The 23,761-nt window shown below is 32.7% G+C and overlaps 1 protein-coding gene across 2 annotated transcripts in view; it reads left to right on the forward strand.

Moving 5' to 3' along the window:
- The first annotated feature begins 9,239 nt into the window (after nucleotides 1-9,239).
- LOC126739736 (fas-binding factor 1) overlaps nucleotides 9,240-23,761 on the forward strand; it is a 32,217-nt gene continuing 17,695 nt past the window's right edge. For both annotated transcript variants that reach the window (XM_050445531.1, XM_050445532.1), the window contains exons 1-4: nucleotides 9,240-9,517; nucleotides 14,563-15,055; nucleotides 15,111-15,260; nucleotides 23,334-23,748. In XM_050445531.1, the coding sequence (XP_050301488.1) occupies nucleotides 9,314-9,517; nucleotides 14,563-15,055; nucleotides 15,111-15,260; nucleotides 23,334-23,748 (1,262 nt within the window). In that variant the 5' untranslated portion in view covers nucleotides 9,240-9,313. The remainder of the gene's footprint in view (nucleotides 9,518-14,562; nucleotides 15,056-15,110; nucleotides 15,261-23,333; nucleotides 23,749-23,761) is intronic.

A 23,761-nucleotide genomic window follows, 5' to 3' on the forward strand; every position in this document is an offset into this window, starting at 1 on the left:
TTTCTACTGTTCTTCTAGGCATTGCAGATTCCAATTATAATTTTATATATGTTGAAGTAGGATCTTATGGATCGACAAGTGATTCCAACATATTTAAACAATCGGCATTTTCGCATTTGCTTGACAAGAAGGAATTAAATATTCCGAATGAAAAAAATCTTCCTAATGATGAAAATGGAAAAGCTATGCCGTTTGTGCTCGTGGGAGATGAAGCTTTTGCTCTCTCAAAATTCGTTTTGAGGCCATATCCAAGCAGAAATTTAACCGTAAAACAACGAATCTTTAACTATAGACTTTCGAGGGCACGTAGAATGATAGAATGTACATTTGGAATTTTAGCCAACAAGTGGCGTATACTCCACAGGCCTCTAGATACCCAAGTTGAATTTAGCGACTCCATTACAAAAGCATGCTGTATTTTACACAATTACATATGTGAGAAAACTTGATGGACTAAATTTTGAAGACACCTTTTATGAATGTCCATTGGAAGATATTCCTGCTCTTGGACTAAGGAGCAACAGTGAAGGGTATACAGTTAGAGATTATATTGCAAATTACTTTATTTTTCCTCAAGGGTCTGTTCCTTGGCAATATGATAAGATTTAAAAATTTATGTTCTGATCTTTTGTGAATATACAGGGTGTTTTTTAAGTTGAGGTTTTTCTTTTAACACTAAGTATATAGAACGCAAGAAAATAAGAACTTTTATAAGAATAAAATTTTGTCTTAAATTGTCTTGTTTCTGAGATACAGGGTCTTCACGTTTTACATTTTGCTAACTTAAACACACTGTATTTTGGAGGAAAGCAATTTCGATGATAAAAAATGTGATTATAAAAAACTTTATTTTTTATTTAAATGCAATGAATATTTTTATTATTTGGCAGAACAAAAATTTGTAATTTTTTAGGCCATTTTTATTTAAGATGTTTTTTCATTCATAACCGAGAAATCGATTGTTAAAAAAAAAACTTTCATAATTTGTGCTTTAAAAACGACATTTTGTAGGTCAAAATAAGAACAAAAGTTCCTATAAACAGATGACCTAAATTGCTTAGTCTCCTAGCAAAATGAAAAATTTTTACACCCTGTATCTCAGAATCAAGACCTTTTTGGACAAAATTTTATTCTTATAAAAGTTTTTATTTTCTTACATTCTATATAGTGTTAAAATGTAAACCCCAAATTTAAAAACACCCTGTATATGTTTGAATAATTCTGCAGGTATGTTGAATCTGTGACTTGATAAACATAAAATAATTTGGTAAAACTACCTTTTTCATTCTTTTCCTTATCCCCAAGTTCATTCCAATTCTCAATGAATTTTTCACATAATTCAGTCCATAATTTTTTCTTTAGATTTTTATCTGAATATTCTTTTTGTTTCGTATTGTACAATGCTGGTCGTTTTTCGACTTCAGTAATAAACAATTCAACATCTATAGCAGCCATTTTTGTTGTAATTTGCCGGCTTATCGACAAATATTAATTACAAAGCAACTTTTTTCAAAGCAAATCACCAGTGAGCGCGATCCTGTTTAAAACAAGCTTGTTCTATTTTATCAGCAACTGTTTCGTCTCTCAAAGAATCCAACAGGTTGGAATTTTTTAGTTGCCGCAACTAAATAATCACCTGTGTGCGGCAGATCATAAATATTATTGTGTTCTATTTTTATGATTAATAAGTTGCCTATCTAAAGTTGCCAGTGTGCGGTAGGGCATATATGAAATGTTTCTCACTTTGTGCGTGTGGAGCGCGCACATTTATCGTGCATTTATATGGGTGTTTCGAGAGCTCTGGCCTAGTAGAACTTTTACTGTAAATGTCCTATAGAAATAAAGTGTACTTTTTTGTTGGCGTATATTTTTATTTGAGTAGAAAATAAGCTACATATGAACAAATAAATCAAAACAAATGAACGAACTACAAAGTATAGAAACAAAATTATTAGGAAATCTTATGTAGTTTATAAAAGCATTCTTTGCAAATATGCGGTTTTTCGGGACACCCGACGCATATATAACGTACTGTTTTGGCCATTTTCATAGCATAATTTCTTCCTTGCTCTCGACAAAATTTTTTGTAGCAACTCTTGCAGCGGCTTCGAATTATTCTGTTATTTTTCTCTGCAATTTCTAGCCTGTGAGCATTCAATGATGGTCTTGCTACAACTGCAGTATCGTCAGTTGCCCATCAGTGTTGCCAGTTTGATTTTGCAAGGGGTAATAGAATGTCCAATGAAAAGGTAACAGATTTGAAAAAAAGATAATAAATTTTCAAAAAAGTTGTGATTGTTGGGTTAGGCATATTCTGGGCTCGAATCTATATTTAGTTTAAAAAATAAATAAATTTTGACTGTTTAACGGATGCCGATATGAAACGGAAACATTAAACCATCATGCGCGAATAAAAAGACGCCTATTATGAAGTGTACTACCATTCAGTTTTTGCAGTTTTTGTATCTCATATATCAAATTGTTTGGTTCGAGGAGTAGTGTAATATGTTTCTTTATCCCTACTTCATGGCTTGGTGTTTGTTTAATCCGAGGTTATCTACATTTTTCAAATTCAAATTCTTCTAACGTCTCAAAAAGTTACCAACTAGATACTGAATTAAAATATTGTAAAACTAATATATACAGGGTGTCCCAAAATTAGTGGACGAAACGCGAACCCTGTATTCTTTGGTCAAAAATAACCTTACTTTTTCCTATAAACATATATCGGCAAACGCCCCCCAAGGGAGCTACGCCCCTTTTAAAGGGGGCACCTGAAGATGGTTTTTTCTACTTATTTTCGAAACGGGTAAATATAAAAATTTTAAATTTTGGTATTCTCCCAATTTTGATATGTTGAATTTAGTTGTCGTTTCATAATTTTCATTATTTAGTCAGGTGCGTATCATTTAGGGGGTGAGCCTAAAAAAATACTTAAAAAAATATTGTTTGCAAAGTTTTTGTTTTTTTTTTCTTTAAATTTTAAAAATCTAAAGCTTTTTACGTAAAAAAGTACCTCTTGGTCAATAAAGCTAGGAATTACCATTTTCGAGAAAAACGCATTTAAATATACCGCTGCATAGTCTTATTAATAACAATTTTTATTAAAACTCAATAGCACGCTTCAAAAGTAAATTGACAAATAAAATTGCAAACAGATAAAAGTACTAATTTATTTGAGGCAAATGTTCAAACAAGTTTCCGTTTTCCTGAATGCATAACCTGGATCTTATTTGAATTTTTTGGGTCGATCTAAGAATTTCAAATCGGTTTTCTTTTATTTGGCCTGCAGCTGCGAGAATTCGCCTCTAAAGGTCTTCTGGAGTATCAATTTCGGTGGCATAAATAATATTGCACATATTACCCCAAAGATAATAATCCAGAGGATTAAGGTCGGGCGATCGTGCAGGCCAGTTTATTGGACCACCTCGGCCTATCCATCTGCCCGTAAAATTATTGTCCAGCCAGTTTCTCACCTGTCGGCTGTAGTGAGCTAGTGCCCCATCGTGCTGAAAAATCATTTCCAGCCGAGTTTCTATGGGAACATCGTCCAGTTAATCTCTGAGATTGTTTTGAAGAAAATTTAAATAATGACGACCAGTTAACCTGTGTGGCAAAATAATTGGGCATATCAATTTATCTCCTATTAAACCCGCCCATACTTTAAAGGAAAATCTATGCTGAAAGATAGTTCGTCGAACTACTCTCGGATTCTCGATGCTCCAAAACTGTAGAATTACGGCTGTTAAAGCCCTTACTCCTAGAAAAAGTTGCCTCATCTGACCACAAAATTTTTTGACGAAGATTTGGGTGATTTAAAATCCAATGACAAAAGTCTACTCGAGCTGGAAAATCTTCTTCTTCTAACTCCTGAACCCTTTTATAATGGAAAGGATGGTATCCTAACATCTTAGTCATTCTTCCAATCTGAAATTATTTTTAAATATTTTAAATTGCATAGGAAATAAGCCTAAACCTTAGTAAGCCACTAAACATTCCAGTTAGTCGTCAAAAGGATTTGTTTTGGGGTGTTTGATGTTTGTGATAGGACTTATCCAAGTAAATAAAGTAAATAATAATAATAATAGTAATAAGAGTATTTTGAAATGAATTTAATGCGATTCGACGATAATAATTAATAACAACACTATTTATACCAATCTCAATTTTCAGTTATAAGTACTTTACTTATTAGTACTAAATTTAATTTTTTGGATAACAAATTAGGTACTTAATTATTTATTTATCATATTTAATTTTTCTTACATTTGACTTTGGGATATTGGTAATCTCTTTTAAGGTTCTCAATGATATTTGAGGGTTTTCTTCAATTAAATTCAGTACTTCCCCATAACCATCATTTGCAATTGGTCTTCCTTGCCCTCGAGCACGTTCGAGGATCCATATTCAAGTAAATTTCTATGAATTCTAGAAAAAACTTTCCAATGTGGAAGCCTTCTTGCAGGAAACCTCCGTCGATACTCTGGTGCAGCGGCATGTGCGTTTCCATTGCAAAACCCATACATAAAATGAATTTCTACTTTTTCACGGGTCGAAAAGTCTTCCATAGTTAAAAAGATTGAAGAACAATTTGAATGCAAAATGACAACTAATCAATTACAACAAATGTTAATGTCATTATGCAGTGTGTCAATTTTTTCCAAAGCCTGCTACTAAGTTTTCATAAAAATTGGTAGTGAAAGTAATACTATGCAGCGTTATTTTTAAATGCGTTTTTCTCGAAAATGGTAACTCGTAGAGCTATTGACCGAGAGGTACTTTTTTACGTAAAAAGCTTCAAATTTTTAAAATTTAAAGAAAAAAAAACAAAAACTTTGCACACAATTTTTTTTTAGGTATTTTTTTAGGCTCACCCCCTAAATGATACGCACCTGACTAAATAATGAAAATTATGAAATGACAACTAAATTCAGCATATCAAAATTGGGAGAATACCAAAATTTAAAATTTTTATATTTACCCGTTTCGAAAATAAGTGGAAAAAACCATCTTCAGGTGCCCCCTTCAAAAGGGGCGTAGCTCCCTTGGGGGACGTTTGCCGATATATGTTTATAGGAAAAAATGAGGTTATTTTTGACCAAAGAATACAGGGTTCGCGTTTCGTCCACTAATTTTGGGACACCCTGTATATAAAAATCTCAATATTTAGATAAACATTTTAGAGATTTTATTAGATAAAAATATGTTATGACATTAATATGATGTATTTATCTTTTATCTCTCACGTTATTAGACAAAGATAGAAATAAAATCAGCTTTTTAGAAGTTCAGATGTCGACCAAATATGAAAGGGGCCGAATTTAATGGTTTTCTTTTCTTTTATAAGTCAGATGTTTGAAAAAAAAATTAGTAGTATTAGTAGGGAGTACGTGTTAGGTAGTAAGCCATTTTTTACACCCAGTACAAAAAAACAAGAATTAATAAGGCTCGTTGGTAATTCACATACATATTATGTTAATCTTTTTAAAAAAAAAAGAAAAACTTAACAAAAACTACAACAAAACAAGATATGAAAAACAAAAAATGTATTAACAACAAAAAAAACCTAAACAAAATATTGATTTTTGGTTTATAACCATATTAAATAACTAACACTAATAAGGATTCAAATTTTTTTAAATGTGTCTAAGAACTAACAAACAACTCCTATAACTAATCTATCACTCAATCAAGGAAACTAATAAACTTAGCTTTAATCATAGAATTCGTTTTAGAAATATATTTGTTGATTAGCACTAAATATTAAATCAGTCAAACTAATATTTACTTTGGTCCTAAGTCCTAAAGTTGCTTTTTTATTTTATTAGTATATTTTATGAGTCGATAGTAACGCAAAGCGTGGCGGCGCGTCGCCACGATCTTTGGCTCGCGTGCGAGTTTCAAATAATCAGGAGTCGAAATATGAACTCAATTCATTATGTAGGTAGAGCGCTTCTATTTTCTTTTTAAAAGGTAATAGGTAATAGATTTTAGCAAATGGTAACAAGGTAATAAAAGTTTTGAAAAAGTAATAGATCTATTACAATTGTAATAGACTGGCAACCCTGTTGCCCATAGTGTAGCAGCTGATTGCATAAATTTTCCCTAAATTTTATTATTGATAAGTTCTTTCCATTGATTTTATTGTAAAGAAAAAGCGAGTTTACAACTATTGTACCCAGTAAAGCCTCCACTGCTACCTTTCGAAACCATTTCAGCGCTTTTCGAACAGCTGAAGAATAAGAAGCTCTTTGATCTGAGACATCTATGAACGACTTCCCTGCATTGTAATCAACCACAGCAATCGGTTTTTGGTGCTGCCCTATTTGAGTTCTCTCTATGCCATGATTTGTGCTAAGCATAAGGACATCACGTTTGTCCTTTTACTTAAGAACGGTTATGCCATCGTCAGTTTCCATGCCAATGATATCGCCGCGATTTATGGAAGTTTTCATGCTTGGGGTTACATGTACGATTACTTCGTAAGGTTCCAACGAGGTGAGTTGAACGCGCTGCTAACTTTCTGGCCAACCCTACCAATTATCAGTAATCAAGGTCCTGACAGCGTCAAGTAGATTACTCATTAGTCCTATAACCACTCTATTCGCTACTGGTACTCCATCCGGATTCTTTGCCACAATAAATTTTCATATTATATGTATAGCCGCCATTTGCACCCAACTTGAATAACTTTATGCCAAATTTGTGCCTTTTTCCTTTTATATATACTGACGAAATTTCAGCCGTCCCCTAAAAGGTACCATGGTTTCATCAATGCACACAGTTTCTGATGTAATAAGACACTCTTGATACTTGGTTGTCAAATATATATTCATACTTTGAATTTTGTGTAATCGATCGCCGGGAGGGCATGCTTCGTTATCAGCAAAATGCCACATACGAAGTAAAAGTTCAAATCTGTTTCTTGGCATATGCTTAGACGTAGGGCTGTTATACAGCTCAGAACGACTCCAATAATGAGAGAGTGAAGTGAAGGCTTTTTATCTAGACCCATCCATAAAATAATTCCCAAAAAGACATGCATTTCGGAAACATCCGTATCTACCCAGTCCTTCAGGCGTGAGTATTGGGTAATTGACTCAACAATTTTTTCGGTAATAATTTGTTGAGCATAACGATTTGTTTCACGCATCATAAGGTTAAAAAGTTCATCGTCGAGAAATGTCTTGAAAGTATCAAGTTCTGTTTTACCTCTTATGGCCTCCATAATATTCGGAGGAATTCCATGGCCTCCAGCAAAATTAATTTTTTTTAAGTTGCGACCAGAAGGGTTTCGCCAAGGTATATTATCCGCGTCTACAAAACGGACTTTATCCTCAACTTCTTGATTTTTCTGGATTAGGTGAGCAAGTGGAATATCTTTGCTACTTGAGCTTGATTCTTGAAATTCTGTAGGTCTGATTTGCACTTTGACCCCTGAAAATAAAAATGTATATATGTATATTAAACTTTACGTCTCGTAATATTGCGCCATATAGCTCTCGACATGTAAATATAACTATGTATTATGGTTGGTACCTACTTTTTTTTGTAGTTTTTGATGTAGACGGTCCATTGCCTTCTTCCGAACTTGACGTGCTTGGTATATAGTTCTTATTAGCATCTGAATCATCAAAATCGTCAAACGAGCTGTTGCCTATAGACTCAACACTCATATTAAGGTTGTCTGCCCATTCTTGCATCTGTTTTTCTTGTTTTTCATATCTAACCCAAGACGTCCTCTTATTGAACTGCAATTATTAGTTTACAACACACCACAACTAAAAATATCTTCTAAAATATCCAAATTCCTGTCCGGCACAGCAAAATAAACTTAAAATGCACTAAATGTCGCGCTAAATAAAGTTAGACAGGCAAAGACGCGTCTTTCCACGATTACTTAAGACGAACCGCACAATCAGTAGAGAAACCAGAGCAAGGTCACACATATGAGCCGTTCAGCGGAAAAGTGGTCTAACTCCCTTAAAGTAGATATTTAGAAAATTGATATTTTGCATCTAGATGAATTAAAAAATCATAGTAACATATTCTTTACTTTTTGTGCATATTTATAATAACCCTGTACTAAAATTTAATATGGTAAACATTTTTACTGATTGCGCCCATTAATTACATTTTTGCCGCCCAATGTCATTCTTCCAGTAAGTTTTTTTCAAAAACATAGCGGAAAAGTTAACCAAATTTCACAAAACTGATTAACCAAAGAAAAATAATGGCTGTAGTATGTTTACTATGATATCTATTACTGATAAAAATGTTCAAAAAATATAGAGCTTGAAGAGCAAAACATTACTACTACTTATCTTACATACTAAACTTACAGTAAGGAGAGTAAGAACAAGTTATTAAACAAATTAATCTTCATCAGAATCGGATAATGGACCACTGTCAACAGCATCTTCTTTTGTCAGTAAGTCCAGGAAGAACTGATGCTGAATCGGGGGAATCCACTGAAGAAGTTCTATCATATCTTTTTTCTTAGCTACAGTAACTGATCTACACACTACGTACCATAACACTAAAAAAACCTGACTAAACAAGAAAAAGCGAGTTTAATAGGACCTGGCGCGACATCGGAACAGCGTGGTGCCTTGACTTATACCACTATTCTAGCGAACGAATCCATTATGTTGAGAGGAATAACGTTAGGAAGATCTTATCTTAGCTAAGTTAAAATTTTGACTTATACCAGTTTTCGACTGAATATATTAGACCAGTAGAAACATAATTAATGGCCAGTACAAACAAAAATTAAAAAATACTGACATATACCACTTTTCCTCTGAGCGGCTCATTATCTGTGAAAGACAAAATGAATCACACGGCGTAAATAACATTTGGGCTATTCCTGCGCCGCGTGAGTCAATTTGTCACACAGAAAAAAAATCACAAAAATTATTTATGAAAACTGAAAATTGTTATAACAGGTTCCCAATAGATGACCATTTGTTAAAATTTAAAAAAAAAATGGCGCAGAGGGGATTTTATCTGACTTGCCTTGGCAGTCAAAGTGTTAAAAAAAGGAAATGAATTTATAAATTTAGTCGTGGGTGGTGGCTTCTTTGACATAAGAAACGCGTACGCGTACATTTTTATGGAAAAAAGACGCACAATTCCTGATTCTTTGGCGAATAAACTGCTGTACCTTATACAACGAATTATAATGAAATGCTTGGTTTGTAGGGTTGTTGGCCGGGCAACGGACGCTATAAATGTTATACAAACAATAAAAATGACACCTTATAACCACAAATTGTAGGATTGTCGGATGTAAAAAAACAATTTTTTAAGGATGGATTTAGATTTAGATGATAATTTTGAATCGGATGACAGCTTTTTCGACGACCCAAAAATTACCAAAAAACCGGCGAAAAGTGCCGAGAAAAAGTCAATCGAGGACATTTTCGGATTTGAGGATGAGAAGAAAAACGATGAGAAAATTGGTGCTGCGGTATCTAATGAGAATATTACGAACATTCCTGCAGCTAAACCTAAGGTAAGTAACATTTTATATACCTGCAAGAAAGTTTAAAACAATAGTAACTAAGGTTCGTAACATATCGATGCTATAAAAATTTTGATGACAACCTTTTTTAAAAAATCTGCAGTATTTGGCAAAATATTTTAAATAAAAAATTAATGAAACCATTAATATTCTTACACTGCTTGTAACTCTAAGGGTGACCGAAGTCTCCTTAGCTAATACCGAATCGGAAATATCTTTTAAAAGAATGGGATGAGGCACTGTTAAAGTATAAAAGTAAATTAAATGGGTCCGGTAAAGTTAAAGAGACGTCTAAAAACCGATTTTTTTTTGAAAATTTTACATAGAATGTTAGTGTAGTCAAAATATTGATAAAAAAGTGAGGATGATTGGAAAAAATACTAAACTTTGGAAATTATGAAGGTTTTTCTACATACATTAAATACGTAATTATTTCCGGCTTGCACAAGGTTTTTTAGCTCTTGATTTGCTATAATTAAAAAATATATATATTGGGGCAATTTTGAAACTTTTTGGGGGCTATAATTGTAAATTTGTAGCATTTTTTATCGCTTTGTACCCCTTATAATTACATATTTTGTAATTTACACATAAAAAAAATAAAACAACAATCTTATTGACAAAAATGGTATTGGCTTCACTATGTCCCCAGTAGTATTTTTTGGTTTTGTCTGGAACACTTTTTAGCTAGATGGGTTGGCTGTGGACTCAATTTTAGATAATAAAGGCATAATATAGTTAGATTTTACATTACATTAACAAAACACATTTATCAGGTGTTAAAAAATAGGTATTATTTATTTAGATTATTTGATTTTTTATGTAATTTAATATATAAGTTTCAATTTCGAAAAAAAACATAATTTAAGATTTAATTATTAATAGGTAAATAATAACGATGAGGTTTAATGCAAATTAACTTATAGTCAAAACAATAAATATCTTTAAATTCATTTTAGGCATTAGGAATAGGAATAAGGCCTAGGAATTATAGGCACTGGGGGCTATCCCCCCGTGTTTGTGCCAAAACACGTGATATACACAAAAAAAGTGTTTGTGCCTATAATTCCCATTTTCTAACTATTATATTAAGTAAAGTCGAAATTATACCCATTTGTAGTTACGTCATCCAGGTGAGAAAAAACGTATGGCGTAGATATTTTTGCCAATCAATATTAGATTAGAAACTTTTTCATCGCCTTCAGAAATTAATATTCTGCTATGTATTTTTATACGTTCAGAAATTAAGAAATGATTTATTTTAGCAGCATATTATTATATTTTTATATTCGTGTATATACTTTCATTCCCAAAAAATTTTTAAGAATCTTGTAGTATTTATTGTATTATTAACAAACTTAACAACTAACAAATATTATTATAATTAATCATAAATAATGGGACATAAACAACAAGTCCGAAACGGAATTGCACTTCAAATTGAGAATGTGATAGAGCGAGCCGCAGATGCAACAAAATTGAGCACAACAACGATCGCAAATATAAAGAAGAATGGCATAAAATCAGATCAGGATTACGCTGCTCATATATTTTCCAAGCAAAAGACCGCAAAAACCAAATCTACAACATATTTGAAATGTAGAATTCGGCACGAACAGTAGACGTAACAAAACCGAGCTTTTTGAATAATGCTATAAAATTATTTTAACTCACTGGGAAAAATTTCAATACTGACAATTTAATTTACTAGTTCATGAAAAAAAAAGCTGCTTGAAAGAATATGTTAACACATTAAAATGAAAATACCATTCCAAAAAATAAAACATACAAACTCAAAAAAAAACACGCCATATTGCATTACCAAGTTAATGAAATTGCAACAATGATTAAATACTTAAACGACGATCATAAAATAAAATTTGCTAAAACAAAAAAAGCTTAATCAATCTCGTCAGTATTCGAGTCAGAACTGAAATCAAAGATATTGTCTTCGTCATCGTCGTCTTCGTCAGTCGTAATCGCAAATGGCAGAATGTCATAGGCATCACACACTTGTATTGCCTCCCAAACCTTTTCAATTACTTTTTCTGTATGAAAAACAAAAAATTTTTGCCAATGATCTATAGAAATTTCGTTTATTACCCTTTCCCATGTAGTGAGAACTTCTGAAGGTGACCCCTTAAAATTGGAAATATATTGATCATATTTTCATTTACATTCCGACCATACGATTTCAATTGCATTAAACTGGCAATGATATGGTGGCAGTCGCAAAATTTTGTTTCCTAAGGGTTTAATATATTCATCAAGAAAGTACTTTTTTTCACTAGAGCAGTTTCTGCGTGCAATACTCCATATTTTATCTTTCATGGCTTTTTCTGGAAAGCCAATATTCTTTTTCTTCAACCATTCGGTCAGTCTCTGCTTTGTCTAAGATTTTCTCGGGATTTCTTCTAATAAACTAGAATGGTAACTTGCATTGTCCACGATTATAAATGACTTTGGGGGAAGATTTGGAACCAGCTGAGTTTTAAACCAGTTTTCGAAGTTTTTCCTGTTCATATTGTCATGATAATCTCCCGTCTTTAATCCACTCTTGAATATTAAATTGGCACCCTTGATGAAGCCATCTTTGGTTCCGGCGTGGACCAGGATATAACGATGACCTTAAAAATAAAAGATAATTCAATTCTCTTCTTTTAGAAATCATTTTTCCAGAACATAAATTTAATATAATTAATAAGTAATGTTCCATGCATATACGAGTAGTGTATGGAGTTAATTTCCCTCATATTGTCTTAGAGAGAAATTATATGAAACAGATGAAATTTAATTATTTATTTAAAAAGTTAGAGGGCCCTTATAAGGGCAATAGTTTTTATTCAAAAAAAAATCTAAAAAGATAACCAGATAATTTTTACCTTCACTGTTTTTTCTTGAATCCGTGTGCTTGGTGTCATCTTGCCAGCTACTACGAAATGATCCCTTGCTAAAAATCCACGTCTCGTCAATGAAAACTGGAGTAAAACCTTCCGGACCTACATTTCTATTTTTGATATACTCCCTTAAAAAATTGATTTTTTTATGAACAATATTTGGCAAGTCCATCAAATATTTTCTGTTGTTTGATTTTTTCCACTTGAAGCCTATACTATTGATCCGTCTTCTTAAGAAGTCAATAGAAAACTCAAAATATTTAATTTCTTTCCTGAACTTTTCTCTTATTGTTGCCAATATTACATATTGTTTTCTGGCGTACATAGAATAAATTGTATCCCGAATTCTATGTTTCAAATATGTTGTAATTTTGGTTTTTGCTGTCTTTTGCTTGAAAGATATACGGGCTGCGTAATCCTGATCTGATTTTATCCCATTCTTCTTAATATTTGCGATCGTTGTTGTGCTCAATTTTATTGCATCTGCGGCTCGCTGTATCACATTCTCAATTTAAAGTTCAATTCCGTTTCGAACTTGATCCTTTTCCAGTTGTAAAAAGCCAATATATTTAAAATGATCAGCTGCGATTGTTCATTATACCTATTATATCTTTTTTTAGGCATTATCTAACACTTTTCGAAATAACTTTCAAGAACAAGTTGTGTGGTTATGTGATATTTCACAGTAGTATATAAAAGATGAATAATCATCAGACACTAATTTTTTTCAAAAGTTTGTTGTTGCCGCTGTTTGGAATATGCTAAATAAAGATAAACAAAAATGACGTCATTACAAATGGGTATAATTTTGACTTTAGTACTAAAACAACTACCTAACCCACTATTTAGCTCCAACCATATTTTATAATTATATATATAAACAAATACTTACCTATAATGAGAGAGCACAGAAAATTACGATAATCGTACTATAATATAGTACAGTACTATACTATAATATAGTACAGTAGCCACTCCCAATAACTAATATTTGTTGACGTAAGTGACATTTGACAGTCTTTTTCATTTATGAATTAATCCGTATTTACATATTTGATATTCCTGATTTGCGTGTGGAAATTTGGGGTCCAGTAAAGTTAAAGGGACGTCTAAAAAACGATTTTTTTTGAAAATGTTTACATAGAATGTTGAGTTTGAATATTTTATTGATACAAAAGTGAGGATGAAGTAAAAAAATGCAAAATTTTAAAAATTATAAAGGATTTTCTAATTACGTATAATTCTTAATTACACCCGGCTTAACTAACTACACTCTATTTGCGACTAGCCACCACGTTGATCATTACGTATATTATAATTCAATCATTATTATCATTATAATTCAAATTTAAAGCCTTAAGCCGATATCTTCAGAATACAAAATATGTGTTGCCGTTTAATAGTTAACCCTAAAAAACTTGATAGTTCATACTTCTGCACCTTGGCACTTTTTTCCCTAAAATTGTTAATATGCAAAAAAATATTTCAAGAGTATTTAAAGAGAAAATAAATAATAATTCTAATATACACTGCAAAAATACAGCAAATGCAAAAACATAAAAATCCATTTTTTTTTTAAGTTTTCTCTATAACTCTATAAAGTTTAAGAACTCTGCCAGAGGATATAAAGAAATACTCAACAACTAAGTATAGCAGATTATTGTTGAGATACATAATATTTCCAAATCAGATAGAAGAGTACACTCATACCAACCGCTAATCCTGTCTACTTTGCACGCACAGGTAACGTTAATACTAATATTTTAATTCCCTTGAGACTACTTTTTTATAATGTTATTTGTTTTTTTCCTTACTTATTTTTTAAATTTAAGAATTGTTTTACAATTGTAAGAAAACATCTGTTGGCTGGTTAAGATTAAATAGCTTTAGGCTAGACTTCGCCGGTTAATAGATAAGATAATACTATATAAATTGTGAACCTTATAGGTAAAATAAAAAGTCATTTACTATTATTATTTTTAATTCCAGTTTAGGGTGATTTATCAATTTAAAAACCCAACGATTTTTGCTATTAAATATTTTGCAGATCGTACCCTTTCTATTTTTTTCTCATGGGACTTTAAATTGCTTAAGCTCCACTATAATAATGAATACCCTCCTGCATAATAATTATTTTAGGTCCGGTTCGATATTGAAGACTCTACAACCCCAAAAGTTAACGAACCACCCTTAAAGTCCAAAACTCCCGACTGGCTATTAGGAGACGACACTGACCTCCTAAAACCGAAAAAACCTCCGTCAACAAAATCTGAGCTTTTTGACGATCCACCTGCGAACCCAAAAAAACCTTTTGACCTTCTCGACGACATCCTGCCCCAAAGAAGCAATAAAAAACCCGAGGAGCCAAAAACATCCCTTGGAGATATTTTAAAGGAGAGCAAAGCGAAATCAGGCCCATCGAGCTTGGAAAAACCGAAAAAAGACGAGCAGCAGGGAGGTTTCAGTACCATTTTGGAACCACCGCAGGGAACGAGAAGGGGAAGAAGGGGTTCCAGCACCGGAATGACAGACGTCTTAGGATTATTCGGTTCTGGACCCTCTTCCAGTGAATATTTAGGAGCATCGAAGCCTGCCAGTGTGGAAAAGAAGAGAGAAGGAACTCGGGCAAAAGGTTCAAAACGAGATTGGAAATTATTGGACATGCATAACGTTTGAAAATTTTACAGATTTTCCTGATTGGCTGGGGGGTAGCACTACCGAAAAATCAGATACATCAATTTCAATTCCTAAAACCGATTATAGTAATCAAACTGTGGAAGTTAAAGATGCTGTAGATTCTGCTCAAAATGTTGTAGCTGAGACAAACCATTCTGAAGGTAATTATACAAATCTTCTTAATAGTCGTAGTATCGCGCTGTATGTTTCTCAAGTTCTGTCCAAAAATATTCACTAATTTTATTAATTCCGCTATTTATTGTATTTGTTCGAAAAAAGTAAAGTACTGTTTAAATTGTGTTAATAGCATAAAATATTATCACAGTCAGTTTATTACTCAAAACAAAGGTACGAACACAAAGTCACGGTCTCATCAAAAGAGAGCTGCAGCTGCCGTTGTTGTCCTTAGTACAATTTTCCAAAAACAACGAAAAAAGACTAGGAAAAGAATTTGGGTGAAAGAATGGATAGCAAGAAGGCCTACTCTTGGCGCTTATGCGATGTTGTAACAGCATTACTTATAAGCTAAAGATGTAAAATGGTTAGATATGGCAACACATAGAGAGCTACATTCAGTTTCTTTTTATTATAAAATTTTAAAAAATCGCATTCCTCACTACATCTTTAATAAAATAAAACTAAGAGCTTCAGCACATCATGTAAACCTAAGACAAAGATATCTGTTTACATTCCAAGACATCATAAGGAAATTTTTAAATCATCTTTTTCCTATAATGCTGCCAAGCTGATAAATAAGTATTAAACTAGTGATTTAACATTGTCAGTCCGCTCAATTTGGAAAAAAATGCTTGTTTAATATGTAACCTACTTAATTATACAATATGTGACATAGCGCTGCATTTATAGTGTCATCTCTTCTTTTCTCTTCTTTATGCCTTCTTTTCTTTCAATCTCTCCTACTGTTTTCTCCCTCTTGATTTTGTAAATATATTCTTATATATATATTTATAAAAAAATAAATAAATAAATAAATAGTTTACTTCGTAGCTTCAACAGCCCCTACGTAATTGTTAGGATGCTGAAAATGAGGCCATTTAATCCCGCACAATTATATTTTTATTTCTTTTACAGCAATGTAAATATTGAATTGTTAATTGTATTAGGAATTAATAAACGTTATTATTATTCTGTTTTGGCTCGCTGAGCGGTGTTGTCAATTTCATCGTCCTGAAGAAAGAAAGAAAGAAAGAAAATGTGCTATATTACGTAAGAATAATCTTGTGTACAAGCATCCTACAAGCTAAAAAAACAAAACAAAAATACAATTTCAAAAATTGACAAAACAATAAACAAAATTAAACACAAAAAGACAAAACTTTTTGAACGTACTTGAATTAAAGATAACTAAATAAAACAATTAATTACTAAATAAAGGTAAACTTGTTGAGAAACTAGAGAAGAAAAAAGGAAAAAAAAACTTTCCAACATCCAAGGTTTAAACCTATCATTAAAAAAGTTATCCAGGTTATAATATGCCTTAGCCAATAAAAGCGTCTTTAATTCTCTTTTAAATTTCTTAACATCCGATATATGTATAACACATAGAGGAACATGATTGTAAATTTTTTTACTTATGTAAATTAATGAGTTTTTGGTAAGGGAAGACGTAGGAATAGGTAGGGGAACATCATTTACACGACGAGTCAAATGGCCAGTGTCAGAGGGTAGTTTGGGATTTTTGTGAATAAGAGCAGCTGTTTCTAAGATAAAGAGTGAAAAAAGAGTTAGGATTTTTTCAGAAATGAAGAGGGGCTTGCAAGAATTTCTTAACTTAGCAGAACACAGGTATCTAACTGCTTTTTTTTGAATAACAAAGACAATGTTAAGTAGCCCCTTATTGGTTAAACCCCAAAAAGGCAAGCCATACCGAAGATGAGATTCAATAAGTGAAAAATACACTGAACGTGCAACCACCCCTCCCAGCTCTTGTTTTGCCATTCTTACTGCAAAACATCCAGAAGATAATTTCCCAGCTAAATATAAAATATGATCTTCAAACCGAAGGCGACTATCAATGGTAATTCCTAGGAACTTGCAGCACTCTTTATTCTGCAAGAGGGGATTTTCGTCAAACATCAGACCATAAACATCGCACTTAAACCCCATAATAGACGTCTTTCTTACATTAAACACGAGCCTATTGCAAGCACACCACCCTGATAAAATCTGAAGGTCTTCAAGGATACAAGTCTTAATATAATCAGAATTTTTATGGCTCCATAGTATGGTGGTATCATCAGCAAACTGAACCAGCTTGCCCTGCAGTTTCAATGAACTCAAGTCATCCACATACAGTAAAAATAACAGTGATCCCAACACTGAACCCTGGGGAACGCCGCATTTTAGAGATCTAGAAGCAGACAAACGCCCAGACACTGTAACCTTCTGAGTACGATTTGATAGATAGCACTCAAGCCATCGCAACGCTACGCCCCTAAAACCATATTTATCGAGCTTAGATAACAGTATTTCATGATCCACACAGTCAAATGCTTTGGATAGATCACAAAACACTGCCGCCGATGACTCTCCAGAATTCAAGGACACATAGACGCTCACCAAAAAGCTAAAAACAGCATCATGAGTCCCTTTACCGGCTTGAAATCCAAACTGATTTGCAGACAAAATGTCATTATGATGGAAAAAGGACAAAATTCTGCTTTTTGCAGGTTTTTCAACTATCTTAGAGAGGGTAGGCAAAATAGAAGTGGGACGGAAATTACAAGGCTGATCCAAATCTCCACCCTTATGAAGAGGGATCTGCCTCTTTTAAAAATGAAGGAAAAATGTCAATATGGATGAAAGAAAAATGAATGCTCAACCGACACTTGTTGAAGATAGTGTAAGGGATCAATGTTACTACGAATGCCCTTGAGCAAGATATTAGGTATATCACAATAATAGTCGTTTAAAATGTCAGGTCTCAACTCCGGTTCAGATACTTTGCTATGGCAATGTCTAAAATCATTAATAATCGTCCAACACTCTCTTTGCCTATTTGATGACCTATTTAAGCGATCCCTATAATAATTAGATTTTGCTGCTTTAATTATCTTTCTGTACAGACTACGGTATTTCTAATGATATACAAGGATATTTTCATTTGTGGTATATTTGCAAAATATATATTTCATTGTGGTATATATGTACTGAAGGTCTAAAAAAATTGAAAATTCGTTTCTACCATCTTTGGCGGCTGTATAAAGTTCTCCAATTAAACTTTTTGAAATATATTTTTTGATAAAAATCAATTTTTTTTAAATGGTTTTATGACATTTTAGACTCATTTGGGCCATTTTTAAAGAAACTACAACACAGAGTTACTGGTTTTTACATTAAGTAAACCACCATAGTTGGCAAGACTCAAAACCAGTAAATCACGAAACTTTTTCTTCATGTCTTGTGTTAAAATATGTCTATTTTATAAACATTCTTAAGGCAACAATAGAAGTTTTAAACAAACGACCGATCTTATACAGATCTAAAGCGCAAATCTCTATCTATTAGAAAACTAAATGAAAAGTGTTTTTATAGTGTTTACTGGATTAAGCATTTTTCTATTAATTATTATAGGCATGCCATCCATCTCCCACATTAATTTTCCTATATTAATTACTGTCAACTTCGAGGCCTAACTTAAAATTATGTTTAGTTGAGTAGTCATGTTTCATGATCTTGAAGAGCTTTATTTAAATTTTTCATTGATTGTCTTGCCTTTTGCTTACTGTATGGACATGTATATCATTCGCAAAGTTATGTATTGAGCAGCCATTAAGAGATTTTTCTAAATCCATTGTGTATAAGATAAAAAGTAAGGATCCGAACATGGATCCCTGAGGTAAGCCCTTTGTGTATTTTTGTCTCCACCTTTCTTATCTTTATCCCAACCAATATCTGAGCGTTTTCCATTATCATCAACAATCAAATTTCTACTTTTAAGGTACCGTTCAATGAATACTATCATTTAGCAGCAAGAAGTTTGTGGCACAACATATCGAACGCTTTACTGTAGTCCACACAAACTAATGTGGAAGAATCACCAAATTAATATATTTAATAAGGCATTTTGATTAAATATACACTGGTGGCCAAAAGTAGATTGGCATCTACTTATTTTTCAAATTTGTTTATACACGGTTTAGGAAATGATAAATTAGGTGGGACAGTACCTGATTAAAAAACAACGGAGCCTATTTGTAATGTTTAATTATATTTAAACTATTTATTCGTAATACCCAATTTTATAAAACAAAAATTAAAAAACTAAACAATTTTCAAGTGGCCAACATTAAATTGACAAATTCAAAGCTTACTAAAATAAAAATAAGTATAGAAAATTTAAAGGGTTTTATTCAATAATGTGTTGCATAGCCTATATTTCTTTTCACTTCCACCAACCTTTTGGGCATTGACCTAATTAAATTGTCAATATAGGACGTGTCAATGGATATCCAGCATGCCTTCAAAGCTTCAAAAAGTTCTTGTTTATTTTTGACATTTTTACATCGGATGTGACGATCAACGTAGTCCCAAATGTTCTCGATCGGATTTAGGACGCTGACTGTTGAGTGGCATAACTTCATCAGCGTAAGGTGCCATAACATCCTGCAGTATGTCTTTATACATGAAACGATCCATCGTGCCTTCTATCAAGTGTAGTGGACCCATCCCATAGCCCGAAAAACAACCCCACACCATCACGGAACCACCTCCATGCTTGACTGTGGACACCGTATATTTGGGATCATACCTTTGGTTCACAGGACGCCTAACATATCTTTTGCCATCCGAATTAATCAAATTAAACTTTGATTCATCACTAAAAATAACCTTTTTCCATTCGGAGACTGTCCAGTGACTATTTTCTCGAGCAAAGCTCAATCGCGCCCGTACGTTTTTTAAACTTAGTAGTGGTTTCTTTGCAGGGCGTCTTGTTTTTAAATCACTATATTGAAGTCTCCTTCTAATGGTACGACAACTAACTGAACCCACACCTTCTTCTTCCAAATGCAGCTTGATTTCTTTTGAAGTTGCGAATGGGTCAAGTTTTGCTTTTTTCAAAATTAATTTGTCAACACGACTAGTGGTCTTCTTTGGTCGGCCAGTTTTTTTTAGAGGAACAACACTTCCACGGAGATTAAAATTTTTTATTATTTGATTTACTGTTGCCCTCAAAAGAGAAAATTTTCGAGCAATATTCGCCTGTTTAACCCCTTTCCGGTAATCGTCGATTATTCGCATCTTAATATCGATCGATAAAGTTATACCACGTGGCATTATGAAATTTTTCAAAACTAATAGTAAGGAAAGTCAAATCAACAGAAACCAACGCATAAAACTCAGAGACTGAATAAATATGTTGTTTGTCAATCCAATTTTGGCCACCTAGCAGTTAAACAAAATTATTGGAATTTGATAAAAAAAATATTGAGAAAAAGTGCAAGCAATAAAAATTTATGGAATTTGTTTCTTCAAACTATGTTTAAGTAATAAGCTCAACCGGTTTTTCCTTTTTTTTCAGATAAAATATATCCATAAAAATGGAATTTGTCAATCTACTTTTGGCCACCAGTGTATTTAATAAGCCAGGGGTTTTACAGTGAGCGGTTCTAAAACCAGACTGAAACTTTAAATACAGCTCATAAGAATGAGAAACTAGAACTATACTAAGAAAAGTCCTCTAAGAATTTAATAAGTTGAGCCTACAAAAGTTTTTCGAAAATTTTGCCCAATGCCGGCAAAAGGCTCATAAAGCAGGGCCGGAATCAGTTAAGGATTCTCAGGATTGCTAGGGATTAGCAACTTTGGGAAGAAGAATAAAACGTTTCTATTAAATGCACTTAAGGTTTCCAAACCTTTTAATAACAACATTTCGCCGAGTGCGAATAAGCAGTAGCAACTACTGAAGATCATTATATGGAATTGGAACAGTTTTTTTCACATGTGACTCATCTTCTGGACGATTGTAGTGATTTTGACATTTTGTCCATTGCTGAGACTTGATTTGTGGGTCGAGAGAGAGGTTTGAGATTTGTCTAATTAATTCAAGAGGCACTGCATTTTTAGATTTTATCTCTATTAACGATCTCTCTGTTAATAATGGCGGAGCTAAATTTGATCACCCCGGTAATTTTAAATTTTGCAGTTCCCAGGAAAATAGTGTCATTGATCTATTTTTGTCCAATGTTGAGGGTTTTTGTAAACCTAAGACAAAGATATCTGTTGACATTCCAAGACATCATAAGGAAATTTTTAAATCATCTTTTTCCTATAATGCTGCCAAGCTGATAAATAAGTATTAAATTAGTGATTTAACATTGTCAGTCCGCTCATTTAGAAATTCAATTTGGAAAAAAATGTTTGTTTAATATGTAACCTACCTAATTATACAATATGTGACGTAGCGCTGCATTTATAGTGTCATCTCTTCTTTTGTCTTCTTTTTTTTCGATCTCTCCTACTGTTTTCTCCCTCTTTATTTTGTAAATATATTCTTATATATATAGTTATAAAAAAATAAATAAATAAATAGGTAATTTACTTCGTGGCTTCAACAGCCCCTACGTAATTGTTAGGATGCTGAAAATTAGGCCATTTAATGCCGCACAATTATATTATTATTATTTATTTTACATCATTTTAATGTAAATATTGATGTAAATATTGAATAGTTAACTGTATTCAGAATTAATAAAAGTTATTATTATTATTATTATTATTATTATTATTATACGTAATTACGGATCCGTTGGGACCACGGAATTGCCTATCAGCCATTAAGCCTAAATCCACATTCGTACGTAATTATAGATACGTGAGGCTGCCAAGCCTATCCGTTACTTTAATAATTTTGGCAGTGACTATTAATTAAGAAGCCGCAATAGTCACATTTAAAATATGTGGAACCCGGGGTCAAACCCAAACTCTAATAATTGTATTGTCTAAGGCACTAGACGTATAAGTTTGACAGAACCCCTTAATCGTGTAAATAATTTTAATACCTTTCACAATTTAACATTTTAAAAATTTGTTTCAATCTATATCTTATAAGTTCCCTTGGTTCTTTTATAGTATCCCTGATGATGAACATGCTCTATGTCCGAAATATGTTGGATTGATGGTTTTTAAATAAATTTAGTGGTAGATGATCGGAATACTTTCAGTTAGCCATTGACCTATTACACCATGGATGTTTACACCATTTTAATAATTTAATTATAGAGTCACTGGATCGTATGCGTAATCTTGGTGTTATATATTTGATTTCAAAATATTATTTGTGGATTATATTACTCACTGTGGGAATAAAGCATTAAAAACAAAAGGGATTTATGAAAAGAAACGCTAAGGACTTAATAATCTATTGGCGCTGAAGACTCTGAATGTTAGTAAAATATTTTCTTTAGTAAGATCACATTTAGGGTTTAGTTCTCTTGTGAGGTCCTCCCCTTAGAACGAGTGCAACATAAGTTCTTAAGCGATGTGAGTTATAAGTTTAATCTTCCTGTGGACTTGCTTATGACCTCTTAAATGTTCTGAACCTTCAAACATTGAGTGCTAGACGTAAAACTTTTTTTAGTTCGTTTCTTGGTCTTGTGCTTGGTACATTTAGCCACTTGTTCCAATATAGGAACTCGTTCATAACAGAACAGATTGCTAATATAGTATTTAAACAATTATACTATTGGGTAGTATTACATTATATTTCCATTGTATCTAATTTCGAAAATAGTATGAAAAAAGGAATAGTGCAAGAGAGATTAATACTTGGGGTCTTAAACAGGATCACAAGATTCTTGTCTTGGAGCCAATACAAGACATTTTTTTAAAAGGCCAAACATAAGGGGGTAAAGACAGGTCTTTGATACTTATAAACATCTTATCAATCAAACTATTAGTCACCAGAATGGTTGGCTTTAATTAGTATAAATGTTCCTGTCACAGCCCTTAGAACAGCGAAAATATTTAAACTAGAATTAGAATCCCGTCGTACACTTTATGGTCAGCATGATGCAATAAATCATGCAATGGAGGCAACTAGTCGAATGAAAGTGTTTTGATCCCTACTAGTTTTAGTGTTTATATCTTTATCATATAAGGACTCTTTGTAATAGGCACTGTGATCGTACATAAATAAATAAATAAACTAATGGCATAAACTCCATTGCTGATTCCCATAAAACCAAGTTATAATTAAATTAATTATTTTGTAGCTCCTGAGATTCCGGTGGCACCTAGTTTTGAAACCAACTTGTCAAACCTTCAGACCCAAGAGTCGATTCTTCTGGTTTCGTTCCAGCTGAAAAAGTACGAAGAAAACTTGATGGAAATCAAGAATCAACAGCAAGAGATCTTAAAAAAGCAGGAAAACCAGTTCGATACGTTTTTGAATAAATATATCGAGAAGCAAAAGGTGATTGAGCACGAGATGTTGAACCAGCAAGAAAGAATCAACGAGCACATAAGACATTTAGCTCTTAAAGGGTTTGAGCATCATAAATCCCCCATAAGGGGACAGGAAGAAGACGCTCTGGAAGAAACTTCAATGGCAGTACCTTATGAGAAAACTATTCAAAGTTTAAAGCAACGGCATGAAGAAGAGTTCTTTCTCATGGAAGAATCTTATAAGTAAGCACGAATA

Source organism: Anthonomus grandis, chromosome 8, assembly GCF_022605725.1.
Source record: "Anthonomus grandis grandis chromosome 8, icAntGran1.3, whole genome shotgun sequence".
In the NCBI taxonomy this organism is placed as follows: Eukaryota; Metazoa; Arthropoda; class Insecta; order Coleoptera; family Curculionidae; genus Anthonomus; species Anthonomus grandis.